This window comes from Juglans regia, chromosome 11, assembly GCF_001411555.2.
Source record: "Juglans regia cultivar Chandler chromosome 11, Walnut 2.0, whole genome shotgun sequence".
NCBI classification, from domain to species: domain Eukaryota; kingdom Viridiplantae; phylum Streptophyta; class Magnoliopsida; order Fagales; family Juglandaceae; genus Juglans; species Juglans regia.
The window spans coordinates 32,972,020-32,984,131 of NC_049911.1; the positions used below are offsets into that span (position 1 = coordinate 32,972,020).

Genomic DNA, 12,112 nt, shown 5'->3' on the forward strand with positions numbered 1-12,112 from the left:
TACTTACTTTTTGAAGAACAATATTTTGATAAATCTCATATTTGTGTTTTAGATTTTAGAATGTGCATATACTTAAATTTTATTACATCAACCATTTTATTACATGTCATAAAAATTGTAACAAAATAACTGAATATGGAAAAAATGAGAACGTTTATGTTATAATTGCAAAAAAATAGAGACTTCACAATCAAGGTAAACATTTTCTCTCATATTCTGGAGTTAAAAATTTTTACATTATAATTAGAATATATTAATTGCTAATATCAATAAATAATAATTTATTTACTATTTTTAGATATCAAGTTTATTTAGAAATGTATGATGATAGCGCATCAACTCCAATAATCGCTTTTGGATCTGTAATAGAAACTTGTGTAGCTGTAAATGTATTTGTGAAAATTCCTATGCTATAGTCATGGATATTCAATATGTGATATTTGTTATGATTAATGAAAAAATCTTAAAATATAGACAAAATTCTTACATTCATAATTATATATATATTAATCTATTTTTTATTATTACATATTTTTACAAGAAATTCTTATTTTTAAAAATATTTTTCATATTTTTGTAACTAGGCACACGTGCAATGCACGTGTTTTCCCTTTACTAGTATATATATATATATGAATCATGATCGAATGAAAGATTTAATGTGATGATATGATATCTTAGTAGGCAAATAAACAAGTGACAGATGACAAACAGGCAGACTTTTTTCTTCTACGGCCACGCATATATACCACTATTACGAGGGCATGCATATTATCACCCAACATCTATGAGAGGGGGTGAATGGAAGCTCTATTAATGGAATTTTATACAATTGTCTCACATCTATTGAGAAAACTGTTTAAAAATAAAAACTAGGAGCACCCATGCATGCATATTGATATTGGATAGATCAAGGTGTGATACAATAAACAATAGGAGCGAGACAGATGAGGGGTTTCGTAAATTTCGAGGGCTTATATTAAGCAAGTCAGTGGATCGAGGGGGCTTCAGATCAAAGAACACATTTCGACTTAGCTGTTCAATTTCACAAAATTTTTCAATCCATCTCATTTAATTTAATTTAATTATTATAATTTTTTTAAATTCTCATAAAAAATAAAATAAACAATTTAAATTAAAAAAATATTTTATTTAATTTTTAACTTTTATTTCATCTTATTTATAAAATTAAATGTGTTACGGAATAAAGATTGAGGAAAAATTAGGACAGAACACTTGAGCCTAGCCATAGAGTATATTTACTCGGCCCAAAATTTAGGACCGAGAGTGTTGATCATTGAGAGAAAAGTTGGATTTTTAGTGGTGAATAAGCCTAAAAATATCTGGGCCGAGTGTCCATTGTGTGGTATACCCTAGAGGCTTATACAGTATTCCCTTCAAAAGCAAGGCGTGGTCGAGTAGTAAAATACTAAAACGAGAAAGATAAATGATATTTGTACAGTACTAAGTATAGTGATTTTTTTAAAAAAAAGGTTAGTAAATATAAAATTTATATACAAAATTATTTAATAATAAATCTCACTTTTTTTTAAAAAGAATATGTGATATTTACACAATCTATAACTATATTTAGAATTCCTCAATAAGAAAATGAGTCAAAATGTAAGAGTTTCAAATTCAATAGCAAACCTAAACAAGTTAAACTAGGTTTGTGTTATGAATCATGAATGTTGTGTCCTCAGTGACAAATTGTAACAACCTGACCTAATAATTCTAAGGTCGATATATTAATAATTTTTATTAGATTTAAATCATATTTAATGAGTCATATTGGATAAACCCACAAACGATAAATTATTAAAGTTGATTATGAGTTTTGATTAGATTCAATTAGGAAGCAACACTACAAGGTAAGGAGTTTGATCATAAATTAGGATTAACATACGTTAGTTAGTTATATATAGTGTTTACGTACCACACATGTCATGATATTTGCAAGCACGTCATTTATCATGTTTTATTCTGCATATTATATTTATGTATGTATTATGCATCTCATACATCTCACGTTGCATAAGAGACGTAAGTTTTTATAAGATGAAGTGTAAGATAATCTCATAGCAGTAAATCAGATGGTCATTCAGATGCATGATACCAATATGAATTTATGAGTGGACGAATAAGCCACGGGTCTAAGCTTGGTCCACCATAATATGCTAGAATGCTATTAGTGGCTTCCCTTGCGGCCACAGGATGTGGGGTCGGTGCACAACCTTGCACACATAGTTAAGTGTGTGAGCCAGTATGATAAGTCAGATAAGGGGAGATAAGTCATGCATGCATGTCATAGCAAACGTATAAACAATCATGATTTTAAGTTCTCAGCGTTAAATATTTTATAAAAAACCTTATATTAAGTATATTTACGTTATAATAAATTTCTTACTGAGTCATCAACTCATTTTAGTTTATTTTTATGTTTTTAAACCACTTTAGATCAAAATATTTATGAAGATGAAACTGCAAGATAGGACTTAGTCCAATGAGGCATGACAGTGGCCTAGACATGTACAAAGATTTGAAATTATAATTTTTATGGCATAGGTTTTGAAAAATTTTCATAAATATTTTTCGCGCATTCTCTCATTTATGATTTCAGTATTTTAATATAAAACGGCTTTATTTATTATATAGAATCTTTATACCTAGCACTTCCTTTAGAATAAAAGAAATTATTTTTAATTCAAGGTTTAATTGTAGCACTTCGACTTCTAAAAATTTTTAAAAGTGACTTTAGCATTAATTATGCGGAGTGAGATGTTACACATACATTCAACATAATACTCAAATATTGCCATATTGGTGTCTAAGAGCATTCGCATTAAAAGATGCAAATGCAAATAAATCAAGGTGTTTGGCTAATAAAGTCGAAAAATAGGCTGCATTGGATTATGCAAGTTTAAAATAAAATGGCTTTTAATTACAGTAAATTACGTCATTCGGTCTTATTTGATTGTAACTGTAGCTCGACCAAAACGAATAAAAAATTATTTCTTCCTTCAGAAACATTCTATCTCTTCCCTCGATTTTTTATCTGGAGAGCTGCTATGTACACCACTGCCAGCTCCCGCTGGAGCTATCGTTAAGACAAAAAATTTTTATTTTTTTTTATATGTGTTTTTTAATATTTTTAAAAAAATAAAAAAATCATAATATTATTAAAAAACAGTTCTTTAATCATTAAATAAAAAATAAAAATAAAAAAATAAAAAATCATAATAATAAAATAGAGCGGTAAAAATGAACCGTAAGAGTAGCAATTTTTCTTTTATCTGTATTTACCAAACTCCTTTTTTTTTTTGTCCCCTCGGTTTCTTCCTCCCGCATGAACTATCTCTCTGTTTTCCCCTCATACCTTTTCTCTTCTGCTAGGGTTTCATTTTCGTGTCTTTTCTCTCCCGTCTTGAAGCCCTCGTGTCTTTTCTCTCCTTTTCTTCGCACAAAAATGAGAAAAACCTTTGCTTGAGTTTTAGATAGACCTCCGTCACAACAACATCAGTCCTTCGTTGGGTCAGTCTCCCATGGCTCTGCTTTTCTGTAAAAATTAGAACTTCTGTTTTCTTTGGCGGTTTTAACTCAAGATTTACATGTATTTATTGACTTTTTATTTTTTATTTTCATTTTAGTTTCTGTCTCATATGTTTTTGAAAAGGATCCAGGATTGAGGAATTTTCTCATCGTCATTTGTGAAAAGTGGAGAGAGAGAGAGAGTCTTCCACTTTCGCAGTATAAATTAGAAAATAATGTTTCTCTGCTGTATGATATAATTCCTTGTTCACACCAATCTTTCACCTACATTAGTTTCTTACTTCTCTGTGCCACAAGTCCTCTCCTCGACCTTTGTAAGCATTTCTCTTTTGTTGTATAACTTGTATTTTTGTTCTTTGACATCCTGCGGTGTCAGGAATCCTAGACTGCATAGATCTATTGATTTTTCTTTTTTTAGCTTCGATTGCTTTACGTATTTGCATGGGGTTTTGAGTCGAGTGCATGGGGCTTTGAGTCGAGTGCATGGGGCTTTGAGTCGAGTGCTTTACGATCAGGCTGTAATGGATGCCTTTATTTGCTGTGAAACTTATTTGTTTGACTTGATTTCGGTTCCTTTGCCTTGATCTCTGGAGTATAAATTGTATAATTATCATACGCTTTTGTCAGATTGTCTTCTTCTCGTCAATTTTGTCTCCATTCATAGATTGATTTGTGTTACGACATAGTTGTTCATAAATTTTTTTTCTAATGTCTCAAATTGTTGTTTGAAAAAAAAAACATTCAGTCATGAACTCTGTAGAATTTTAAATGATCTAGATTTTTATGTTCACTTGTACTAGTATAATTCGTTGCATATGAGCTACAAAGAGGGTGACTATTCTATGGATTGATGTCATATTGATTCTAATTAAGCTTGTTGAAAGCATGGCTTTCTCTGAAGGTCAAATTGTATTTGTGAAAAATAAACCAATCTAAATTTTCGTATTCTTGTCGTTCTTATGTTTTTAGGATAGAGTTATTAAACTTATGGAAAGAATGACTCTATCTGTAGTTTTATGACTTTGGTACTTAGTTTAACAGCATGATTTCAGAGGCCACGCAAAATACAATCTGGTCTTTATCTCATATTTGATTGCACTTCCCGAATCTATAAAAAATTTAAATTGCTCAATATTGAATTGAATCAATCATTTAAAGTGAGTTTGATGCAGAGATCTCAAGAGGGGTAGAGATTCCTGATTAGGAACCACTTAATGAGGCTCAACCCCAAGAGGTTCTTCCTTCATATGAACACAGGCAACAAGATCCATCCAGATTTTAACATTGCTGTGAATTGTGGAATTGTAACACTGCTGCATCCAAGTGTTTTAATTACCTGTTGTTGCTATTGTGAAATTGTTTGGCAGTATTGTAATTGTGGAATGATGCAGTGTTTTACTTATTGGTGCAATTAGATGTTGTAATTTTATTGTCTCTAGTGTAGAAGAGTTGTTTTGTTAAGATTTTTACAGTTTCTCTACCAATCATATGTTAATTATAATTTGATTATTAATTAATATATGATTGGTAGAATTGTAAAATATGACAAAAATAAATTAGAAAAAAAAAATATTAAATTAATAATATTTTATTATTATTTTAACTAATGGATAGATAATCCAATGTGAGAATAGATTTTAAATGGAATAGTCAAATATAAAATCATATCATATTATATTATGCAAATTATAACTTTGCATTTGCATAATCCAATGAATGCGAAAATAGCATTCATATTACAACAGTCAAATTGCGTGAATTCAAGCCTTGATTAGAGAGGGTAATAAGCGAGCCACCTATCGAGCATGGCATAGCACTCCTTGGCCTTGTATTCTGGAGCTACGTGTCCAGCACCCTGGGAAAGCAAAGCAGTCCATAAGTAATAATCCTTTCTTCTCTTCTAATTGCAAGCTTAACTCGAGAAGATAATAAATGAAACAGTCAAATTTCTTACCTTCACCGTCGCATATATCAAATTGTAGTCATCATTCAAAAATTTTTCCGTGTATCTACAGAAAACGTGCAGAACATATCAGTGAACGAATGATGAACTATTCTTCATATCGATTTTATTATTCTTAGTTATATCCGTTGATGTAATATATGATCATTATAAAAAAAAAGATGATTAAAAAATTTTATTTGTTGAACGTTAAAAAATTAATGTTAATGAATAAATATTCAAATTAGAATTAGAATTAAAATAAAAGAAAATATCAAAATCTATATTTTAATAGAATAATGATAGACTTGTTGAGTCTGTTATTTGGTGTTGTTGCAAAATGATTAGATAAATTTACAAAAATGAATTTTCTAATTAAATTTTAACTAAACTTTATTGATCCTATTACTAGTGCTCTAAAGACAACAAAGTTTATGTCGAAAAGTAATAAAGAAAAAAAAGAAAGGAATTGCACGAAATTAATAGAGATAAACCTACCCAGCAACTTGACCATCCACATACCACGCTCGCCAAACTTCCGATATAGTCAAATTCAGATAACGGATCCAATTTTGCGTACCAATGTGTGTAACAGACAGGTCATGATCACCGCTGTAGCAAAAATTACACACTGAATTAATAAACAGCAACTATTGGACAAAAAGTCCCCTGTTCTCAAAATACTAGAAACAGGTAATCTGCACTGCTGCTCTATGAGGTTTTGAACGTGAGTTCCATCCATGTGTTCTGATGATTCTCTTCTGGTTTTAAAACTGAACAGGCTAGGCATGCCGGTGTGGTGTTGTATGATAACTACATAATAATTTTCTGACTGCTGAATTTAGTGCATGTTTCTAAATAACCCAAAGTTAAATAAGATAACAGATTTGAATGGAAAACAAAGGATTATTCTAAACTAAAGGGAGTTTCAAGAAACCACCTGTATATAAGAGCTCGAAGGTTTGTGTTACTGAGATTCCGATGATAATCAACAGAACTAGTAACAGTCTTTGTGTAAGCTAAGCTGCTATTGCACCTCTTCCAAACACCAGTTGTCCCCTGTTTAGAATCATTAATTTCTTCAATCACTTCAACTTGTTTCAATCTTTTTTTGGGTAAAATTGAGAGTTAGTAGCAGAGTAAGATCTCCATCATTTTGTAATTATTGGTAGAGCAATACATACGTTTCGAACGTTAAGGGCTTCTCGCACGCTCTTATCATTGGCCCATACCGCAGACAGCACATAATTGTAATCCTGAAAGGAAAAGCACATCCCTTTGTTATCACTTTTTTGAATGAATATATGGCCTGATGACCCTTTGTTCGTCTTGCGTCGGTTTTTTTAAAAAAAATTGAAATTGGACCTGCTGAATGTGAGATAATACAAGAGAACCATGGACACATAAGCGCGCACAGAGAGAGAGAGAGAGGTGTTTACCCGACACCAATATGCAGGGGATGTTGCAGAAAGGAGACTTTCGTCAAGGTTCTCCTCGATATATCTCCTGCTTAGGTAATCTTTACTTGATTTTGGAGATGCAACTTGACAATTGGGCTCCAAAACTTGCATGGTGTTGATTTGAAGAAGCAACTGTAACATAAAAGGTTCAGAATGGCGTAGATGCTTAGAGTACTTAATAGTGGTAAGAGTACATATCTAAGCATATCAAGAGATGGCATTGACAGAGACTCTGACCTCATCGATGGCTTGAATATCTGACACGCATGCTACGTTGCTATCATTTACATTCACAAAATCACCATTGCAGCTTTCTTTGGCAGACTGCAAAATTACAGAACAGAACATTTTAATTCGTGATATAAAAAACGAACTGAAAGAAGATTTAGATGGTAATGTGAGGTGAAATGCAAGAGAGAAAAAATGCAACAAGATGAGAAGGAGATGACATGCCTTATAGAGTACATCTGATATGAGTGTGAGCCTATGGGAAAATGGGATTCTTGAATTGTCATCGATAAATGAATCTGTCTTTGGGTTCCCAAGCACATATCCCTGACAACAGTTGAATGAGCATCGTGTTTAGATTACTGAATGGCATTTTCCTTTGGATGAACATGATGTATAGGTTTATCAGTATTTTGGGAAAAAAAAAAGTCCTTGACAGAATAAGTCAAAACTTATTTGAATAGAACAAGGAATGAGGAACTATTTTTTACCCTCAGATTCAGAGTCGGCTCCGTTCCATTCATGTTACCTGCATGCAAAACCATTCACTTTATTAAAATACATATATGTGGATGATGTGTGAGAAAATGAATAAAAATACATGATAATTATGTTATTAATTTGGTCCCTACAGATGAATTTCTCGCTCCACCGTTAGAGAGAGAGATTATTACGAGGTGATAGTACATAAATTAAGAATAAAATATAACGTACGAACCGTCATATATCTCTTGAACTATAATAGGAAGAGGTATGCCTGAATATGAATCGCCACCAATGTAGAGTATATTCTCCAAATATTGAGGGTGTTGTATCAACCACTGCAACATCATCATTAATCAAATGCAATCAAATTCCTCGATCGTATACAAATAATTAATGAGCTAGTGATTTTCACGCTTCTTGTGCTGATAATTCCCACCTCGTAGTCGTACCTTTCTAAGAAACTGATAAAGTTGTGATGCGGATTCAAGGTCATCCATATAATAACCTTCTTGAGTCGTTGAGTAAGAGAATCCAGTACCCACTGGTGCATCTACATATATTACGTTGAGGCCCTGCAAAAACCAATCGTTTCCACCATAACAAGTTGATAATTAAGCAAATATATATTCATAGTATTTGACCTCAAGCTAGAACTTGGTCATGGTTTGAGATTTCTCACCTGTGTCCACGCGTATGGGTTTAAATGGAATGATGGCATGCTCCCGTTGTAATCCGCATAAGTGAAAGCTAATGGACCTGCAGGTTTAATTTGTTAAAAACATGATCAAAAGCTCAATTTACATAAAACCATGTTTGTACTCATGCAATGTGGCTTCTTTGGGCCTTTTGTACGCAAAGGTTGCCTTCTAACTTCTACTGTGAGCATTTGAAAATACCATATCCTTCTAATTCTCAATATTGATTATATAATCAAATTAGTTTGTATGTTTCCATCTACTTTTTTAGATAAATTGTAATTCTAACGTAATATCATATTATATATTTCGAATTTGAATAATGACGCACACGTGAACGAAAATATTAAAATATAAATTAAATAATTAACTTTTGACTCAACATCTTCCAACGGCAAAAATATGTTAAAAGGATAGAAAAATGTTATATTTATATAATTATATCAAAGTAAGATACGAGTGCAGTATACAATATTACTTTGCAAGGATATATATTTGTTTTAAAAAAAAATATTTATTTTAAATTGTGTTAATTTAAGATTTTCAAGTAAGCATAAATCCTTTAATACTAATTTAATATTATCTAAAATATAAAATAATAAATATGAAATTTTTGACAAATAACTTTGGAGCAATGATAGCCCTACAATCCCACTACACTTTATTTACATATTATTAACAAAATAATATTTTTTTAAAATTTTAAAACATCAAAATAAAAATAAATATTTTTTAAAATATTATTTTATTAAAAGATTGTAGAAAAATTGTAAAGCAGTAATTGTTTTAGGATCGTGCTACAGCCCCCGCTGGGGGCTCCCGCTGGACTGTAGTGTATTTTTGTATGTGTTTTTTTTTAAGTTATTTTTTATATAATTTTTTTTAATATTTTTTAAAAAATAAAATAAATTTAGAACATTATTAAAAACACTTTCTTAATCAAGAAGTAAAAAAAAATTATTAAAAAATACTTCCTTAATCACGAAGTAAAATAAAAAATCATATAAAAATATTTTATATTTTATTTTGTGATTAAGCAAGTATTATTTAATAATATTATAAATTTTTTTATTTTTTAAAAATATTTAAAATCATTAAAAATATTTACATAAAAAAAAATTAAAAAATACACATAAAAAAATACACTAGAGCTCCAGCGGAGCCCCCAGCGGGAGCTCTAGCATTTTCCATTGTTTTATCATTTCTCATAACTTTGATGCCACTGGACCCTTGGTTTTAGAAAGGTATGAAATGAAAACACGTCAACGTCATTCTGGTAACAGCGGCGGCTCTGGGTTTTAACGTTAGCTGACAACTAATTTTCCTCCCTCCAACCACCCTTTTACGCCTACAGCCTTTCAACTTTCAACGGTCTGGGTGTGTTCCTTTCTCGACCTCAGTTGACATTAATTTTTCTAAAGAGAAAGGCCCGCAGCTAGCAGCTTGCTGCTGGAGCCTTCCAGTGTCGTCCATGCGTTGCACTACTGCATGAGCCTGACGAACTCGCACCAAAGGAAAAAAAAAAAAAAAAAAGAATTTCCGCGCCAATGGAGACAGAGGGCAGGGATGGGAAGGACAATGTACCGCTTTCATAAAAGAAGGCAGAGAGAACAGAGCAACCAGGACCTCCGGTGAGCCAAAGCATAAGGGGGTCTTCTGAAGGGGACCTCTGAGATTCTACGAAATAGTAAAACAGTTGCGACTCGTTTGAATCACCTACACCCACGTACCTGACACCCAAATTAAAATTAAGCATTAGAAAAATGCAACATCTTATTATTATTATTATTATTAAATGAAGAGAAATCTTATCTTACCCAGTTTCAAGTGTGAAGGGAAGATCGCCATCGTAACCAGGAAGCTTGGTGACAATGGTCTGCGAGGCAGCAATGCCCGACAAAACCAAAAGAACAAGAACCTGCATACACATTGAGCTGAAAAAGCCACTGCACAGGAACAAATTCCTTGGACTACTGCGGGGATTTGCTGCTGCCTTTCCTGTGGCCATGACTCGAAACTTATACATCAAATGCACCAGAAGTCACCTCTTTCAATGATGTTCCAAGTGCTTGTGTATATGCCTGCATAAATAATTGGAAGGCCAGCTATATTTGAACTAGCCAGTAAGGACCCTCCAGTCCATTTCGGGAGAAAGTTAGATACATACCTATCGGAATATATCAAACTCTTGCTCGGAAGAGAGAACAAAATCAAGCCACGTGAAAAATGATTACCCAAAAATATAATACTATGATTAGGTGCCGGCTACGTGAAAAATGCACCAAGCCTGAAACATATTTCTCGTTACAAAAAAAAAAAAAATTATTTTCATCAGTCATTATTCATTATTCCACGTCTCACATCCTATAAAAAATACATCCACACTATATGAAAAACACTCACACACCCTATAAAAAAAGAATAATATTACATGCAGTCATAAAGTGTACAAGCGTCATACAATTACTTTGAAAAAGAATAGTTCATTATTAAAAAAATTAATTAATTTTTCTTTTTATGTAGGTCCCTTATATATTTATTTTTTTTAAAGTGATTGTACGACACTTGCACAGTCACGATTGTAAGTATCATTTCTTAAAAAAAAAAATTATAAATATAAAGTGTGAAAATAAATAGTAATTATTGCGTGTATATATATATATATATATATATATATATATATAGTTCATCTTCTCATTAATCGGTCCAAGCGTTCCCAACACATACTAGTTAAGAAGATCTTTGATAAAACAGCAGCCAAACAATTTCAGATATATTGACAATAGGAAAATAACAAATTTATTACCTTCTTATTACTCAATTATTATTTATAGTGTATTAATTTTTTTTTAATTTTTTCTTTATGATTAAAGATTGTTAAAAAAATACTTAAAAAAATAAAAAATTTTTTAATACACTATAAATAATAAATGAGCAATTACTCGTGGATTTTGGTCGTAGGTCGATTCTCTTGCTATTCAGACTAGTGAGAGAAAAATAAAGAAAGATGACACAAGTCTTGTCAGTCGAAGATGAGAGTCATGTCCTGAAAAAAGCTAGTCACGCTCGAATCTTAGAGTATTCCTATTGGGCTCTCTAAAATCATTTTTTTCCTATAATTTAAGGAAAATTTTAGGGAGTACTCTCAAAATCTCCCTCCATCCGAATCCCTATTTTAGAGAAAAGATTTAGGAAATGAATAGTGGTTCCCTATATTGGAGAACCACTATTCATTCCCTAAATCACTTTTATTAATATTTTATTCATTTCAATTAAATTAATTTTTCTTCCAATCATCTATACTTTATTTCATACTCATATTTATTGTAGTTTTAAATAATAGTTTTAAATAACTACAAAAATATAAAAAAATAATAATATTAAAAATAATTTTAATTTTTTTTAAAATATTCACTAGAGTAATAATTCAAAACATAAAAAAAATATTGAGTAGTTAAATTTGTAAATGAAAGTGAGAGAAAAAAATAATAAAGAAAGAATAGAGAAATATTATTTTAATAGAATAGGAAATGGATAGAGAATGGGATGTAGAAGGTTTTTGAAAGATGAGTAAAATTTAGGAAAATTTTTTAGGAAATATACTTTTTAGCTAAATTATAGGGAATTTTATAGGGAATCCAATGTGAATGCTCTTAGTGCAACTTGTTTTTTCTATTAGGGTTAGTCAAAAACCAAATATCAATGTACTTTTTACGTTCAAATCATCAAAGGTAATTTTACAATAATTATGT

The 12,112-nt window shown here is 31.1% G+C and overlaps 1 protein-coding gene across 1 annotated transcript; it reads right to left on the reverse strand.

The window, feature by feature from the left end:
• Positions 1-5,147: 5,147 nt before the first annotated feature.
• LOC108983167 (serine carboxypeptidase-like 17) lies at positions 5,148-10,484 on the reverse strand. Its single transcript, XM_018954724.2, has 14 exons — positions 10,178-10,484; positions 9,945-10,090; positions 8,345-8,421; positions 8,115-8,237; positions 7,898-8,000; positions 7,671-7,708; positions 7,405-7,506; positions 7,189-7,275; positions 6,931-7,083; positions 6,676-6,747; positions 6,432-6,550; positions 5,990-6,103; positions 5,504-5,558; positions 5,148-5,404 (listed from the first exon to the last, which is right to left on the reverse strand). The coding sequence occupies exons 1-14, from the start codon at positions 10,384-10,386 to the stop codon at positions 5,321-5,323; spliced, it is 1,482 nt and encodes a 493-aa protein (XP_018810269.1). The 5' UTR covers positions 10,387-10,484; the 3' UTR covers positions 5,148-5,320.
• Positions 10,485-12,112: the final 1,628 nt, after the last annotated feature.

Coding starts and splice junctions, on each gene's coding strand:
- LOC108983167 (XM_018954724.2), bottom strand. CDS start 10,386: ATGTATAAGTTTCGAGTCATGGCCACAGGAAAGGCAGCAGCAAATCCC. Junction 10,091..10,177: donor CCCTTCACACTTGAAACTGG/GTAAGATAAGAT, acceptor TTTGGGTGTCAG/GTACGTGGGTGTAGGTGATT. Junction 7,709..7,897: donor AGTTCAAGAGATATATGACG/GTTCGTACGTTA, acceptor TTTTGCATGCAG/GTAACATGAATGGAACGGAG.